The 15061-nt window shown below is 52.7% G+C and overlaps 1 protein-coding gene across 1 annotated transcript in view; it reads right to left on the minus strand.

Moving 5' to 3' along the window:
* The window catches only part of LOC120857677, a 33671-nt gene that overhangs the window by 13947 nt on the left and 4663 nt on the right, over window positions 1–15061 (minus strand). Inside the window, exon 3 of the mRNA XM_040233361.1 lies at window positions 4905–5073. Coding sequence (XP_040089295.1) covers window positions 4905–5073 — 169 coding nt within the window. The remainder of the gene's footprint in view (window positions 1–4904; window positions 5074–15061) is intronic.

The raw sequence follows: 15061 nt of genomic DNA on the forward strand, positions 1-15061 counted from the left end.
CTGGTAGGCTACAGTCCGTGGGATCGCAAAGAGTCAGACACGAGTGACTGACTTTCACTTTTTTTTTTTCCCCCAAAAGAATGAACTATTGCCATTTGCAGCATCATGTACGAACCTAGAGATTATCATTCTCAAACAGAGAAAGACAATTGATATCACTTATATGTGAAATCTAAAAAAACAGTACAAATAAATCTATTTACTAAAGAGACTCAGCCATAGAAAATTTATGTTTACCAATGGAGAAACAGCGAGTATAAACCAGGAGTGTTGGATTAACAGATCTACACTACCATACATAAAACAACCAAGGACTTACTATATAGCACAGGACACTACGTTCAGTGTTCTGTGATAACCTAATAGAAGAGATTATATATATATACATATATATATACGGATATCCAAATCACTTTGTTGTATACCTGAACACAATCCTGTAAATCAAATATACTTCAATTAAAGTTCGTAAGAATTTACATGAAGGACTATGTGCTCCTGGGTCCAGACACTAAGGGCTCAGAGAGACGTGGCCCTCATGGTCTCCTTCCTGCCAGACAGTTTTGGGTCTCCCCAGCGCTGCGGGGTCTCAACCACTTACCAGATCTGGACATGGCCCCCTCCAGTCGGCAGCCTTAGGGGCTCCCCTTTCCGAGGACAGATCCTGGGCTGCCTACTCCTCTCTTTCCACGCCCTCAAGCCCACCTTTACACCTCCTGCTACCTCCCCAGGTTGGCATCAGGGACCTGCGTCTTCCTCCAGGCTCAGAACTCACCTCCTCCCAGGACAGAATTAATTGCTCCTAACCCAGCACCTTGTGTAAACAGACCTGGATTAGGCACACAGCCCATGACAGTCTCATTAAATGTTTACCTGTCTGTCTGCCCTGGCTCAGAGCAGGAACTAGTGAATGAGGACAGCCCAGGGGAACCAGAGAATACAAGGTCCAACAGAACGAAGAGACTGGGCTCCCAGGACAGTCAATTCCTGGCCAGGGCACGCTGGACTGGACACACTCAGCTTTCGAGAGGAGGCAGAGGTTGCATACATGTTATACAGCAGGGTCCCAACCCCTGGCCCACAAACCCGGACAGGCGTGCGGCCTGCTGACAACCCAGCCACGCAGCAGGCGAACGAGCAAAGCCTCATCCGCTCCTACAGCCGCTCCCCGACGCCCGCATGACCACCTGAGCTCAGGAGAACAAGCTCGGGGCTCCCACTGACTCTGCATGATGGTGAGCTATATAATTATTTCATTCTATATCACAATGGAATAATAACAGAAAGAAAGAGCATGATCAGCGTAGCGTGCTTGAATCATCTCCAAACCATCCCCTCCCCGCAAGTCGGTGGAAACCGATCACTAGTGCCAAAAGGGTTGCGGTATACAGTCAGTGCTCGCTAACGGGAGGCTCTTGGTCCATGAACTTGGAGCTGAGCAGAGGTGCACGCCCACCCAGTTCACCGCTGGGATTTCCCGGATGCGTCATTGTCTGCAAATGGGAAATCCGCCCATCTCCCTGGCTGGCCTCGAGCCTTCGCTGAGTTCCATGCCAGACCCAGCGCCTCTGCCCAGAGAGCCAGGTGGGCTGCCCGCTTTGGCCCCAAGCTTGCCTCTCCTCTCAGACTCTGGGTGACCCCGTGTCTTCTCCCACCTCCAGAAAAACAGGTTTACCAGCAGCGCCTGGCAAGGCCCAGCGGTGTTTTGTGTTGTCACAGCCCAATATTGACACTAGGGAAATCAGCTGCCCTCCCCAAGCCTGCCCCAGGGCCCTGACCACCAGGCCCGGCCTCTCCTGCCCGCCTCCAGGCCAGCGAGGGGCTCCGGCCGGGGACTTATTGGCTTATATTCTGTATTTCACCCAGGGCCCGGCCCCAACCAACCCACGGCAGGACAAAGCGCCAGCCGCACACGTCCACTCAGACCCGCCGCAGGCTTCCTGGTGGCCGCCGACAACAAAACCCAAGCGTGCCGGGAACTTCCTTGAAACACCGAAGAATTGTTCTGGGCCAAGAGAAAAACAGCCCGACTCTCGTGGGATCCACTACGGCCACGGGAGGGGAAGCCAGAAGCCATTAATTGTCTACAAACTTAATGGGATCACTAAAAACAGGATGCTTTCCAGGGAGAGGGGGAAACACCTCGGAGGTCAGGGTCAAGACTCACTGGTGGATGGAGCCGTTCACCGAGGACCCCCGTCCATTTCCTAGACGACCAGACGTGAGAAGGCAGACGACCACTGCTCTCTCCTTTCTTTGCAGCTCAATTTCTGTATCTACGCCTGTGCTCAGTCGCGTCTGTGACCCTGTGGACTGTAGCCCGCCAGGCTCCTCTGTCCATGGGGATTCTCCAGGCAAGAAGACTGGAGGGGGCTGCCATGCCCTCCCCTCCAGGGGAGCTTCCCAACTCAGGGAAGGAACTCAGGTCTCCTGCATTGCAGGCAGATTCTTTACCGTCTAAGCCACGTGGGAAGCCCAGTTTCTACACTTACTGACCACCTAAGAAAACTTACAATAAACATATTGATACATACAACCAGCTATGTTTAGAAGCTCTAACCAGCTTCTTCCCAGAGTGCCCAGGTTGTGACGGGCAGAGGGGATACTCTAGTGTGATCTTTCTCAACTCCTGTTATGGGACTTCCCTGGCAGTCCAGTGGTTAAGACTGCACTTCCAGTGCCAAGGGGCTCAGGTTTGATCCCTGGTCGGGGAACTAAGATCCCACAAGCTGTGCGGCATGGCCAAAAAGAAAAAGAAAAAAATAATAATAAATTCCTGTTCCAGTGGAGCTATGGGCTTGTGTAAATCAGACTAAGTGAGCATGTGTAATTTCCACACTGTCTTAGAGTCCCGAAAACAATTCAGTAAAATCCCCGGCCAGCCCACACTGTCAGTAGAGTGTATTTCTCCCAAGGCCGTTCTCACTATTCTCTATTCTGTCTACGGCATGTGTATCTCTCTAAATAAATTCACTTCTTACTTATCCAAAAAAAAAAAAAAAAAGAGAGAGAGAGAGAGCTTTAGGGCAGAGGAACCCCCCGGGAACAGAGGGAGGGCTGCAGCTCTAGACCAGGTATTCACAGAAGGCTTCTCGGAGGAGGAAGCAATTGAGACAGTGAGTCTGGCATCCACAGGGGCGCTGTTACAGTGCATCACTCCACTTATTTTAGGCCTCACCCGCTCCCATGGAAGGCTGCACAGAACCTCTGGTGCTTAGAGAAACATTCCCATCACAAAAATAAAATAAAGTCACCTGGCAGCCATCTTAGAGGGTAGATTAAAAATGTTTCCTGCCCCGAAGGACATTCCAAGGCCCTGCCCCCCAGAAACCACTCTCCCTAGACCCCACTCCTCCCAAACCAAACACAAGCAAAAGTAAACGTGTACAATCTAATGTTGGTTAGGCTGGAGAAGCCACAGTGACCTTGAGGTTAAGACGGCGGGAAATCCCCAAATCCTGGACTGAGAAGGGAGGGGAGATGAGACCGTGGGGAAGACCGGCACCACCAGCCCAGTGCTAAGACTGGGATCCCAGCCACTGAGGCATCAGGTGCCAATCGCCCCAGATGTGCCGCTCCTCCTAAGAACTCATTCCAAGGGCAGCCCAGAATAAGTAGAATAGAGTTAAAGAGCTAACTCCGGAGAAGTCACTAACGGCCACCAACACTCGGGAGTGTTATTCCTCCAGCCCTGGTGGGAAACCTCATGGACTCATTTTACAGAATGAGCAACTGAGGTTCAGGGGTGCCAGAACCCACCGAAGACAACACAACCAGAAAGTGGCTGAGTGGAGAGCTTGGCTTGGCTTTTAGGAAACAGCTCTGGGCTTTTTGGCTAGACAGCATTTATAATGCCTCCTGAACTCAGGCTCAGTTTCTCCAACCGTACAAGGAGGCCTCCCGTCCTTGGAGGCCGGCCAGCACAGAGCCCTCCCTAAAGTGGTAAGGATAAAGCCATAACCCTCCCTTCCCGGGGAGCTGCAGCAAAGCTTAGGAAGGAAACCAAGCCGCATAGGTGCTCGGAAAATGCTACAACAGCAGCAGCGGCAAGAACAACAACGTCCTGGCAAAAACTATAGTAACAATTAACGGTTTACAAAACGACTCACACCCAGGAGGTGGGGAGCCCGGAGCCTCTCGGGGCTGGTCCTGGCCGCGCGGGGCTGGCGACGGGACGCCTCGCGGTCCCCGGATGGGGCGCGCCCGGTGGTCCCTGCTTTGCACCAGCGGCCCGGGCGCCTTCCCCGCGGGGCGCACCTGCCCCGGGCGTGGGCAGGCAGAGGGCGCCGCGCCCGCCCGGCGCGCAGTTCCTGTTCCGGACTTCCCCGCGTCCCGCGTCCGGCCGGGCCCGGGCCCCCTGGCCGGTGCGCGGCTCCCGGGCACCCCGGGGCCGGCGGGAACCGGTGCCCGACGCCATCTTCCTCCCCCCGCCCCCATCCTTTTTCTTTTTTTCTTTTTTTGGTGGCCGCGCTGTCGCGGCCCTGGGCTGGCAGCCCTGCGTTCGGGTCCGATGCCCAGAGGACCTGGGAGTCCAGCCTCGGAGGGAGGAGAAGGGCGATCGGGCGCCGGGTCCCCCGGGCGCGGCGCAGACCGGCCGCCCCATTGCACAGATGCGGAGACTGAGGCCCCCAGGGGGCCGCGGATGCCAAGATCGCCCACCGGGAAACTGGAGCCCCCCTCCCCCGCCACCTCGGCCAGCGAGATGGGTGTTTCGGAGCCGGGGTCCCCAGACGTCGCCCGCAAGTAAGTAATCCAACCGGGACAGGAAAATATGGGGCCACTGGCCTCTCTGCCTTCCAGCGGGCGCCCAGGGCAGCCCCGGGGCGCTCACCTGCCGGGCTCGGACTGGGCGGAGGGGCGGCTGGCAGCGGAGCGAGGGTCACAGCAGGGGCGGGAGGGCTCACCTCGCGTCCGGCGGTGGCAGTGGCGGCGGGTGGTGACGGCGGCGGCGTCCACAGCGCTCGAGCCGCGAGGCGTATTGTCTGCGGCTAGGGGCCCGCGTGCGCCCGGGTGTCAACCGCCGGCCCCGCCCCGGCCCGCCCCCAGGGCCGCCTCCTCGCCCGACTCCAGGACCTAGCGGGGTCCAAAAGGCAAACAGAACTGCTAGGGGGTGACCTGTTTACTGGTTTAGTGTCTGCCTCCTGCGCTCTACAAGTTTGTGGTGCGCTCCACAGAACTGTCCGGATGAATCCCCCTGACTGCATTTGGGTGGGTGATCCAGGGTCTTGACATGGATTGCCTCCAAGAAGTCCTTAGGGCTTCTTGATGCCTTTTTTTTTTTTCATCCACATGCAAGAAAGAGAACTTAATGACCTGCTAAATGACAGCGTGACTTCAGTGCTCAAATATCCCAGCTCTCTGTGCTGGCAGCTTCAGGAGTTCAGTTTTGTTTGGGTTTGTTTTTTTCTTCAACATTTTTTTTTTAATTGCGTGGAAACGCACAAAACAGAATGTACCGTCTTTACTATTTGGAAGTGCACTGTGTAGTGGTGTTCACATCGTTGTTGAGTCCCTACAGTCGTGTCCGACTCTTTGCAACCCCATGGACTACAGCACGCCAGGCTTCCCTGTCCTCCACTATCTCTCAGTGTTTGCTCAACTCATGTCCATTGAGTCAGTGATACCATCCAACCATCTAATCTTCTGTTGCCCCTTTGCCTCCTGCTCTCAGTCTTTCCCAGCATCGGAATCTTTTCCAATGAGTCAGCTCTTCAAGGGTCATGGTGAAGAGTTCTGACAAAACGTGGTCCGCTGGAGAAGGGAATGGCAAAGCATTTCAGTATTCTTGCCTTGAGAGCCCCATGAGCAGTATGAAGAGGCAAAGCACATAGTGCTGTTCAACCATCACTACCAGCCATCTCCATAACTTCCCATGTTTGAAAACACCTGCTAAACAATAACTCCTCCTCCCTCCCCCAGGCCCTGCAACCATCAGGCGTTAGGCTTTTTTTTTTTTTTTTTACAATTTATTTATTTATGGCTGTGCTGTGCCTTCATGTTGCTCCCGTGGACTCTTTCTAGCTGTCTGCGCTTCTCACTGCAGTGGCTTCTGTGGAGCAAGGGCTCCAGGCAAGTGGACTCAGTAGTTGTGCTGCAGGGGCTTCATTCCTCTGAGGCATGTGGTATCTTCCCAGGCCAGGGACTGAACTTGTGTCCTCTCCGTTGGCAGGTGGATTCTTTCTTTCTTTATTTGGCTGCGCCAGTTCTTAGTTGCAGCATCAATTCAGTTCAGTCTCTCAGTCGTGTCTGGCTCTTTGCGACCCCATGGACTGCAGCACGCCAGGCCTCCCTGTCCATCACCAACTCCCGGAGCTGCAGCATGCAGGATCTTAGTTCCCTGACCAGGGATCGATCCCCAGGCTCCGTGCGCTGGGATCTCAGAGCCTTAGCCATTGGACCATTAGGGAAGTCCCAGCAGGTGGATTCTTAACCACTGGACCACCAGGGAAGTCCAGGCTTTAGGTATTTTTAAGTCTTTTTCACAGATGTGAAAAGTCAGACCCCAGCTCTGTAGAAACAGCCTCAGCAGCATCCTACCAAAGCCAGGGGTCTTCCTGCCCCTGCTTCCTCCCACCCCCTATCCTTCCAGCTGTACCATCCACCTCACCTATGTTCCTATTGCCATGGTGAGGACAGCCCCCCATTGCTCTGGGGCTCCTGGGTCTGGGGGAAATGGGTGGCAGAGAAGGGCCCCAGAAACCTCCCAGGAGAGAGGAGACATCAGAAAAATTCCAGGAGGGGTGGTCCCCAGCCCTGGGATGGTTAGGGAGGAGTAGGGTCTTGAGTTCCCAGCCTGATATTAAGCTGGAGTGTGTGGAGGTGAAGGAGGGCAGGGCAGAGCACTGGGATTACAAAGTAGCTGTTGTCCCAGGAACACGCAGGCTTGTGTGCCTCCATCCTGCTGCCTCTTCTGAGAGAGAAACAGCAGGTTCCAGGGCGCTCCCCTCCCCTGAGTTCTGCTGTTTGCTACCTACTGGGAGTCCCCCTGCCCCTTCTCCCCACCTCTGGATTGACGACATGGATATACATATGTCTTTTTTTCTTCATTGTTCTCATCTGTAAAATGGGATGGCGGCATGCCCCCTCCCACCTCCACCCTACAGGGTTAGAGGGAGGGTCAGAGGAGATAATCATCAAAGTGAAGTGAAGTGAAGTCGCTCAGTCGTGTCCGACTCTTTGCGACCCCATGGGCTGTAGCCTACCAGGCTCCTCTGTCCATGGGATTTTCCAGGCAATAGTCCTGGAGTGGATTGCCATTTCCTTCTCCAAGGGATCTTCCCAACCCAGGGATTGAACCCGGGTCTCCCACATTGTAGACAGACGCTTTACTGTCTGAGCCACCAGGGAAGTCAATCATCAAAGGTTTAGTGAATTCCCAGTGGAGTTTCGGCTTCAAGACCCCTCCTTCCCTCTCTTCTGGCCCTTCTGATTTTGTAATCCCTTCTGTGAGAGCCTCTCAAATCAGGTGAACTCCAAACCCTACAAAGCCTGGATTGTGCTGGGCTGCTTTACAGACAGAAGGAGGAGCCTTCCAAAATAGGGACTTCTCTCTAAACGCGCTCAGCAGGTGAGAAAACAGATGCAGAGAGAGGAAGCACACCCCCCTGCTGGTCCAGCGGCTGAGGCCCCATGCTCCCGATGCTGGGGGCCTGGAGCTCATCTCTGCTCAAGAAACTAAGTCCACTTGTTGCAACTAAGACCTGGCACACACAGCCAAATAAATACAAGTAAGTATTTTTTTTAAAGAGAGAGGTGCGAAGCAAGCCATGATCTCATTGCTATGTGTAAGAATGTTTCCAGAGGGGTCTCCAAGGTGAAGACATGGTGTCAGGCAGATAGTAGGTGTGCTGTGCTCAATAGGTCAGCAAATTTGGAAAACTCAGCAGTGGCCACAGGACTGGAAAAGGTCAGTTTTCATTCCAGTCCTAAAGAAGGGCAATGCCAAAGAATGTCCCAACTATTGTACAACTGCACTTATTTCACAGATTAGCAATGTTATGCTCAAAATCCTTCAAGTTAGGCTTTAGCAATACATGAACTGAGAACTTCCAGATATAGAAGCTGAGTTTAAAAGGCAGAGGAACCAGAGGTCAAATTGCCAACAGTCACTGGATTTTGGAGAAAGCAAGGGAATTCCAGAAAAACATCTCCTGCTTCATTGACTACACTAAAGCCTTTGACTATGTGGATCACAACAAACTGTGGAAAATTCTTAAAGAGATGGGACTACCAAACCACCTTACCTAACTCCTGAGAAACCTGTATGTGAGTCAAGAAGCAACACTTAGAACTGGATACGGAACAACAGACTGGTTCCAAATTGGGAAAGGGGTATGACAAGGTTGTATATTGTTACCCTGCTTATTTAATTTATATGCTGAGTACATCATGAGAAACGCTGGGCTGGATGAAGCACAAGCTGGAATCAAGATTGCCGGTAGAAACATCAACAACCTTAGATAAATAGATGATACTACTTTAGTGGCTGGAGAAGGAAAAGGCAACCCACTCCAGTCTTCTTGCCTGGAGAATCCCATGGACAGAGGAGCCTGGCGGGCTACAGTCCATGGGGGTTGCAAGGGTCGGACACAACTTAGCTACCAGGTCACCACCACCACCACTTTAATGGCAAAAAGTGAAGAGGAACTAAAGAGCCTTTTGATGAAGGTGAAAGAGGAGAGTGAAAAAGCGGGCTTGAAACTCAACATTTAAAAAACTGAAATTATGGCATTTGGCTCCATCACTTAATAGCAAACAGAAGGGGGGAAAGTGGAAGCAGTGACAGATTTTCTTTTCTTGGGCTGCAAAATCACTGGGGACAGTGACTGCAGTCATGAAATTAAAAGACGCTTGCTCCTTGGAAGGAAAGCTGTGACAAATTTAGACAGCACATTAAAAAGCAGAGACATCACTTTGCCGACAAAGGTCCGTCTAGTCAAAGCTATGGTTTTTCCAGTGGTCATGTACAGATGTGAGAGTTGGACCATAAGGAAGGCTGAGGGCTGAAAAATGGATGCTTTGGAATTGTGGTGTTGGAGAATACTCCTGACAGTCCTTTGGACTACAAGGAGATCAAACCAGTCAATCCTAAAGGAAATCAACCTTGAATATTCATTAGAAGGATTGATGCTGAAGCTGAAGCTCCAATACTTTGGCCACCTGGTGGAAAGAATGACTCATTGGAAAAGACCCTGATGCTGGGAAAGATTGAAGGCAGGAGAAGAAGGGGACGGCAGAGGATGAGATGGTTGGATGGCATCATCGACATGAGTTTGAGCAAGTTCTGAGAGATAGTGGAGAACAGAGGAGCCTGGTGTGCTGCTGAGCAGTCCCTGGGGTCACAAAGAGTCAGACACAACTTAGCAACTGAACAACAACAAACATTAGCAGAACAGATAGAGGAAAAAGGACAGTTTAGGGACAGATAGGGGATAGAAGTGCCCAAGGAAAGGGTGGGTGAAAATATTTGCCTTGCAAGATTCCCAAGTAATATGCAGATTAAATGGACAGGAGGAAGCAAAAACTGTTTGAATAGGAATTGGGCCTGTAGAAGGCCTTGGCTTCCTGTCAGTCCAAAAAAGGATCAGATGGCACATGATAATAGCGATAACAATAACAATAGTAGCTGCCATGATCCATTCAGATCCCCCAATCCCAGTGCCAAGCATGTTCTATTATTGCCTGCAGTCCTTACCTCTGTCCCACGTTACAGACACCGGTGCACATGAACAGTCCACGTATCAGTACAGGCAAGAGAATCCTGGTGGCCCCATCTTACAGATCAGAAACCTGAGGCTCTGAAAAAGGCCAGCCACTTGTCAGAGACCAACCAGCCCATGGACAGCAGAGGCAGATTCAAGCCCGAGTCTCCCTACTCCTGCTACAGTGTCCTTTCCACCCACCATAGCTGGCCTCAGCTTCCCTTTCCCAACTGAGATTTGCTGGCCTGTCCCAGGGCCAGTGGACTGTGGATCCTGTTATCAGAGAGCAGCCCAACCCCACAGGGAGTCCCTTCCTCGCCTGGGAGCCTCCCTCCCAAAGACTCTCTGGATCCCCCCAACCCTAGGTAAGCCCCTCCTGCTGGGGCCATAACCACATCTCTCTGCAATTCAGGGATCCATGGGCCAGCAAACCCTCTGTGCCAACTTAGGGTTGAATTTTATTCTTACTGTGATTTGCTTTGATCATTCATTTAGCAAATATTGACTGACACCTACTGTATGCCTGGCTGGGGTGTGGGTGATGGAGATCTAGAGATAACGCGTTCAGGCAGTGATACAGGGCTCACTGCCAAATGGGGGACCCAGTGGAGGAGAAACCAGCTGACCAGAAAATAGAGCTCTGGGCAGCTGCGCACACAGCAAGCACGCAAGGCAGAAGAGTAAAGCCAGGGAGTGCAAGGAGAGTGGGGGAGGGGTGGGTCCTTTAGCCACGATGTCAAGGGAAGCCACAGTGAGGATGCAGTCTTCCTGAAAAGACTTGAGAGACGCGAGGACATTCCCATGTTGAAGGCCCAGGACAGAAGGAGAGGGCAGCTGGGAACCCCAGGGAGAAGGTTGACCAAGCATGTCTGCCAAGCTCTGGCCTCGGCATCCAGGGCCCACCCTGGGGACCCAGGGGTCAGAGCAGGTTTTATTTAATTTTATTTTTCTTTACTTTTATTTTATGCCTTGCCATGAGACATGTGGGATCTTAATTCCACCACCAGGGGTCAAACCCATGCCTTCTGCTTCAGAAGCATGGAGTCTTAACCATTGGACCGTGGAGATGACCCCAATGCAGGTTTAGAATGGCTGTCTCTCCATGTGCTATCCCAGACTTTTGTCCCAGCCTTGGGAACCTCTTGAGAGTTCCTTGGACTGCAAGGAATACAAACCAGTCAATCCTAAAGGAAATCAACGCAATATTCATTGGAAGGACTGATGCTGAAGCTGAAGCTCCAATCCTTTGGCCACCTGATATGATGAACTGACTCCCTGGAAAAGACCCTGACGCTAGGAAAGATTGAGGGCAGGAGGAGAAGGGGACGACAGAGGATGAGAGGGTTGGATGGCATCACCGACTTGAAAGACATGAGTTTGAGTAGGCTCCAGGAGTTGGTGATGGACAGGGAGGCCTGGCATGCTGTAGTCCGTGCAGTAGCAGAGTCAGACACAACTGAGCGACTGAACTGAACTGACTGGGAACCTTGTCGGGAAAATCCTGCAGCTTTGACAGAGACTCTGTGATACCAGGAGAGACCCATCGGAGGGTTTCAGGGTTCTCTCCTGAGCTGGGCCTGAGCTCCTTGCCAGGAGCTAGAGCAACCAGCTTCTTACAGTGTTCCACTCGTGCCTGCTTGGTGGACGCTTTGTGGGGGCACCTTCCCAGGACGAGAGGCCATTGAGAGCCTGGTGGGCTGGGTGTCTTGCCTGGATGGCCCCCTGCAGGGTGGATCACCCCATTGCAGAGGTGGAGAAACTAAGCCTCAAAGAGGGGTCCTGATGGGTCCACAGCCACACAGCCAAGAGACTGGAGGGCTGGGGCTTGAACCCAGGACTCTCTGACCTGTCTGACCTGGGGGTTTGTAGCTAAGCTTTGGGAAGTCTGTGAACCCCTTTGTTCTTCAGTCGCCCCACCCAGTCCTGTCCGACTCTTTGTGACCCCATGGACTGCAGCACTCCAGGCTTCCCTGTCCTTCAGCATCTCCCAGAATTTGCTCAAACTCATGTCCATCCAACCGTCTCATCCTCTGTCGTTCCCTTCTCCTTCTGTCCTCAATCTTGGGTAAAAGCATTTTCTGAGTCAGGAACCTGCAGCCTGGTTGGCGAGGGCTGAGACTCCGGGTCACACAGCCCTGAGTTAGAATTCTGTCTCTGCCAGCTATAACTTGTGTAGCCTCAGGTAGCAATTGGGCCTTTCTGAGCCCATCCTCTGTGAAGTCCCCATCTCCCAGGGCTGCTGTGAGGATGAACGCACAGTAAGCTCTCAGCATGATGCCCGATACATAGTAGGTGTTGGATAAACCCAGAGGATGTTATTGAAGACAGGGTTTAAGAACTGATGAAGAGTTTGAGAGAATCCCCTGGTTGTCCAATGGTTAGGACTCCACGCTTTCACTGTCGAGGGCGTGGGTTCAACCCCTGGTCAGGAACGAGGATCGCACAAGCTGCATGGTGTGGCCAAATTAAAAAACAAACAAAAAAAACTGATGAAGAGTTTGACATTTCACACAGAAACTGTTATCTTAGAGGTACATCATCTATTTAATGAAATACGCTTTACAAATCAGTGTGTCCAGTATAGTCCAACATTTAAAGGAAATCCATACAGAAAATTCTGGAAGGAAATTCAGTCCTGGGCTAAGACCCCACGTGAGGGGTGTGTGTGTAACACTTCCGTGGTCATCCCTGGAGCTGTGGGGGAAGGAAGGAGTATTCACGAGGAGCCCATGGGGATCGGTCTCTCTCGAGCCTGGTGATGGTGGTCGAGGGTGGGAGAGTTGAGCGTGTGCGTGGGCAGTGCCCCCTGGGCCTTGGGCTCAGAGCCTGGGCTAGCCCAGCCCCACCTGGACTTGCTGCCAGGCTGGTGTAGGCTGACTCTGCAAGGACCAGGCTGTGTGACCTGTGTTGCAGCAGGACCCCGGGCTCCAGGGTGTGGGGTCCAGGCTGTGTGACAGCTGCGGGCACTCTGAGAACTCCCAGGGACCGCGGGGCTGACTGAGATCTAGACTCAGGGCTGGGACCTCACCGTGTGGTGGGCCTCCGGCCAGGGGCCAGTGGACATGGAGAGGAAGTTGGAGGTGGGTTGAGAGCCCTGGGTGCCCGTCTGGAACCAGATACTTCTCCAGGTCCTGGGGAGAGGCCTCTGGGGACACGAGACCGCAGCAGTGAGCTTCTTTTTGAAGGTCAAGGCTGGTCCTTGGCAGCCTGAATGACACCTGGGAAGCCCAGAGGAGGGAGGGATCCCCGCCGCCATTTCCCTCAACTCTCCCCCGAAGCTTTGGCAGGAGCCTCCTCACAGCCCTGAAGACACATGCCGACGGATTTCTGCCCTCCGCGGCCCCCTAGAATCTCCCATCTGTTGCAAACCCCTGAAAATGAGCCAGTCCGGCCCAGGCTCCCCGGAGCTGAACTCCTGGGCCCCTTGCAGCCTCAGCCGGCTCTGCTCAACCAGGGCCTCCGAGCGTGAGGAGCTGGTGTGGGGGGTGCGGGGGGCACCAGACGCAAGAGAGGCTCTGGCCTTGGAGGGAGGCCACAGCGCTGGCTGGTCTACAGCTGGAGCGCCACAGAGAGCGGGACACCAGGGCCCGAAAACAGAGGGCTAAGACCGCCCCCACCCCGCCCCGCCCCCGGGAAATGGAGTGGCGAACAGAAGTAGGCACATCCTAGACGACAAAGAAACTCCTCCATCTTGCAGCCCGATCTGGGGGCCCTTCAGCCCCCGTGCAGCCAAAGGAAACTCACACCCCACCAGCTTACATCTCGCCCAGTCTTCCCATCTCAGCCGAAGGCCGCTCTGACCTTCCAGGCACTCCAGGCAAAGACTTTGGAATTGTTTTCGGCTCCTCTTTCTCCCGTCTTCCAGCTTTCCCAGATCTGGGGACCGTTTTCTAAGGAACATAATGTGAAAGTCTGAGGTCGACCCACCACCACTAACTCAGAAAGCCATCTGTACCTGTGCCGTCTCAACTGAGATTCAAAGGCTGTAGAATAGGTCTTAATATAATGTGAGTCGATTCACATAGAAGACTATTTTTCATTTGCCTTGAAAGTTGTGTGGCTCAGTTGGTAAAGAATCTGCCTGCAATGTGGGAGACCTGGGTTTGATCCCTGAATTGGGAAGATCCCCTGGAGAAGGGAAAGGCGACCCACACCAGTATTCTGGCCTGGAGAATTCCACGGACTGTATCCATGGAGTCGCAAAGAGCCGGACACTGAGCGACTGAAAGTTGTGTAAGGAACATACCAGAAGGTCAAGATCGGATAACAGGTGTGGGGATCACTCAGTGGTCTTTTCTTTCTCTTGTACAGTATTTGTAACTTTTGCTATGCATATGTGTTATGTTTCTAGTCATGAAACAGTAACTTTTTTAAATAAAAAATTTTGACTGTACCATGCAGCTTTCGGCATCTTCAGTTCTTAAACCCTGTCTTCAGTAACAGCGTTTGGGTTTCTCCATCACCTACATCATGCTGAATTCCCCAAACACTAATTTTTTTAAAATATATGTATTTACTAATGCATTTTATTTTTGGCTGCACTGGGTCTTCGTTGCCGCGAGGGCTTTTCTCTAGGCGCGAGGAGCAGGCTTTCATTGCGGTGGTTTTTCTTATTGCAGTGCATGAGCTCCAGGGTTCTCAAGCTCCAGAGCGAGGGTTCAGTAGTCCTGGCGCTCGGGGCTTAGTTGCTCCAGGGCGTGAGGGATCTTCCTGGATCAGGGATCGAGCCCATGTCTCCTGCAATAGCAGGCTGATTCACTGAGCTTCACCGCTGAGCCACCAGGGAAGCCCCCTCAACAGTAAGTTTTCAATAGACATTATGCTGAGTGAAGGAAGGTGAAAGAAGACACAAGAGAGAACACACTGTCTGATTCTGTTTGTATGAAGGTGGAGAGCAGGCGAAGTGCGTCTGTGTGATGGAGGGGCCAACAGCCACCTCTCGAGGTGGGGTGGGTGTTGGCTGGAAAGGGGCACGAGAGAGATTTCTGGGGATTTCTGTCCCACATGGTGGTTGGAGGGGTATGTGTGTGCGTGCTCAGTTGCTCCGATTGTGTCCAACTCTTTGCGACCCAAGGACTGTAGCCCATCAGGCTCCTCTGTCCATGGGGTTCTCCAGGCAAGAATCCTGGAGTGGGTTGCCAGGCCCTCCTCCAGGGGATCTTCCGGACCCAGGGATCGAACCTGCATCTCCTTGCAATAGCTGAATGCTTCAGATTTGTGCACTCTGGGGTTTGTAAAGTAAAGCTTTTTACAAATTAAAATGCAATAAAACAAAACACAATGAATCAGACCTGAGACAGCCAAGAGTGAGGATTTACTCAAGATCCAGATTCCTGGCTGCCAGGGGGTACTTGGCAAGC

Source organism: Oryx dammah, unplaced genomic scaffold, assembly GCF_014754425.2.
Source record: "Oryx dammah isolate SB20612 unplaced genomic scaffold, SCBI_Odam_1.1 HiC_scaffold_29, whole genome shotgun sequence".
Taxonomy (NCBI): Eukaryota; Metazoa; Chordata; class Mammalia; order Artiodactyla; family Bovidae; genus Oryx; species Oryx dammah.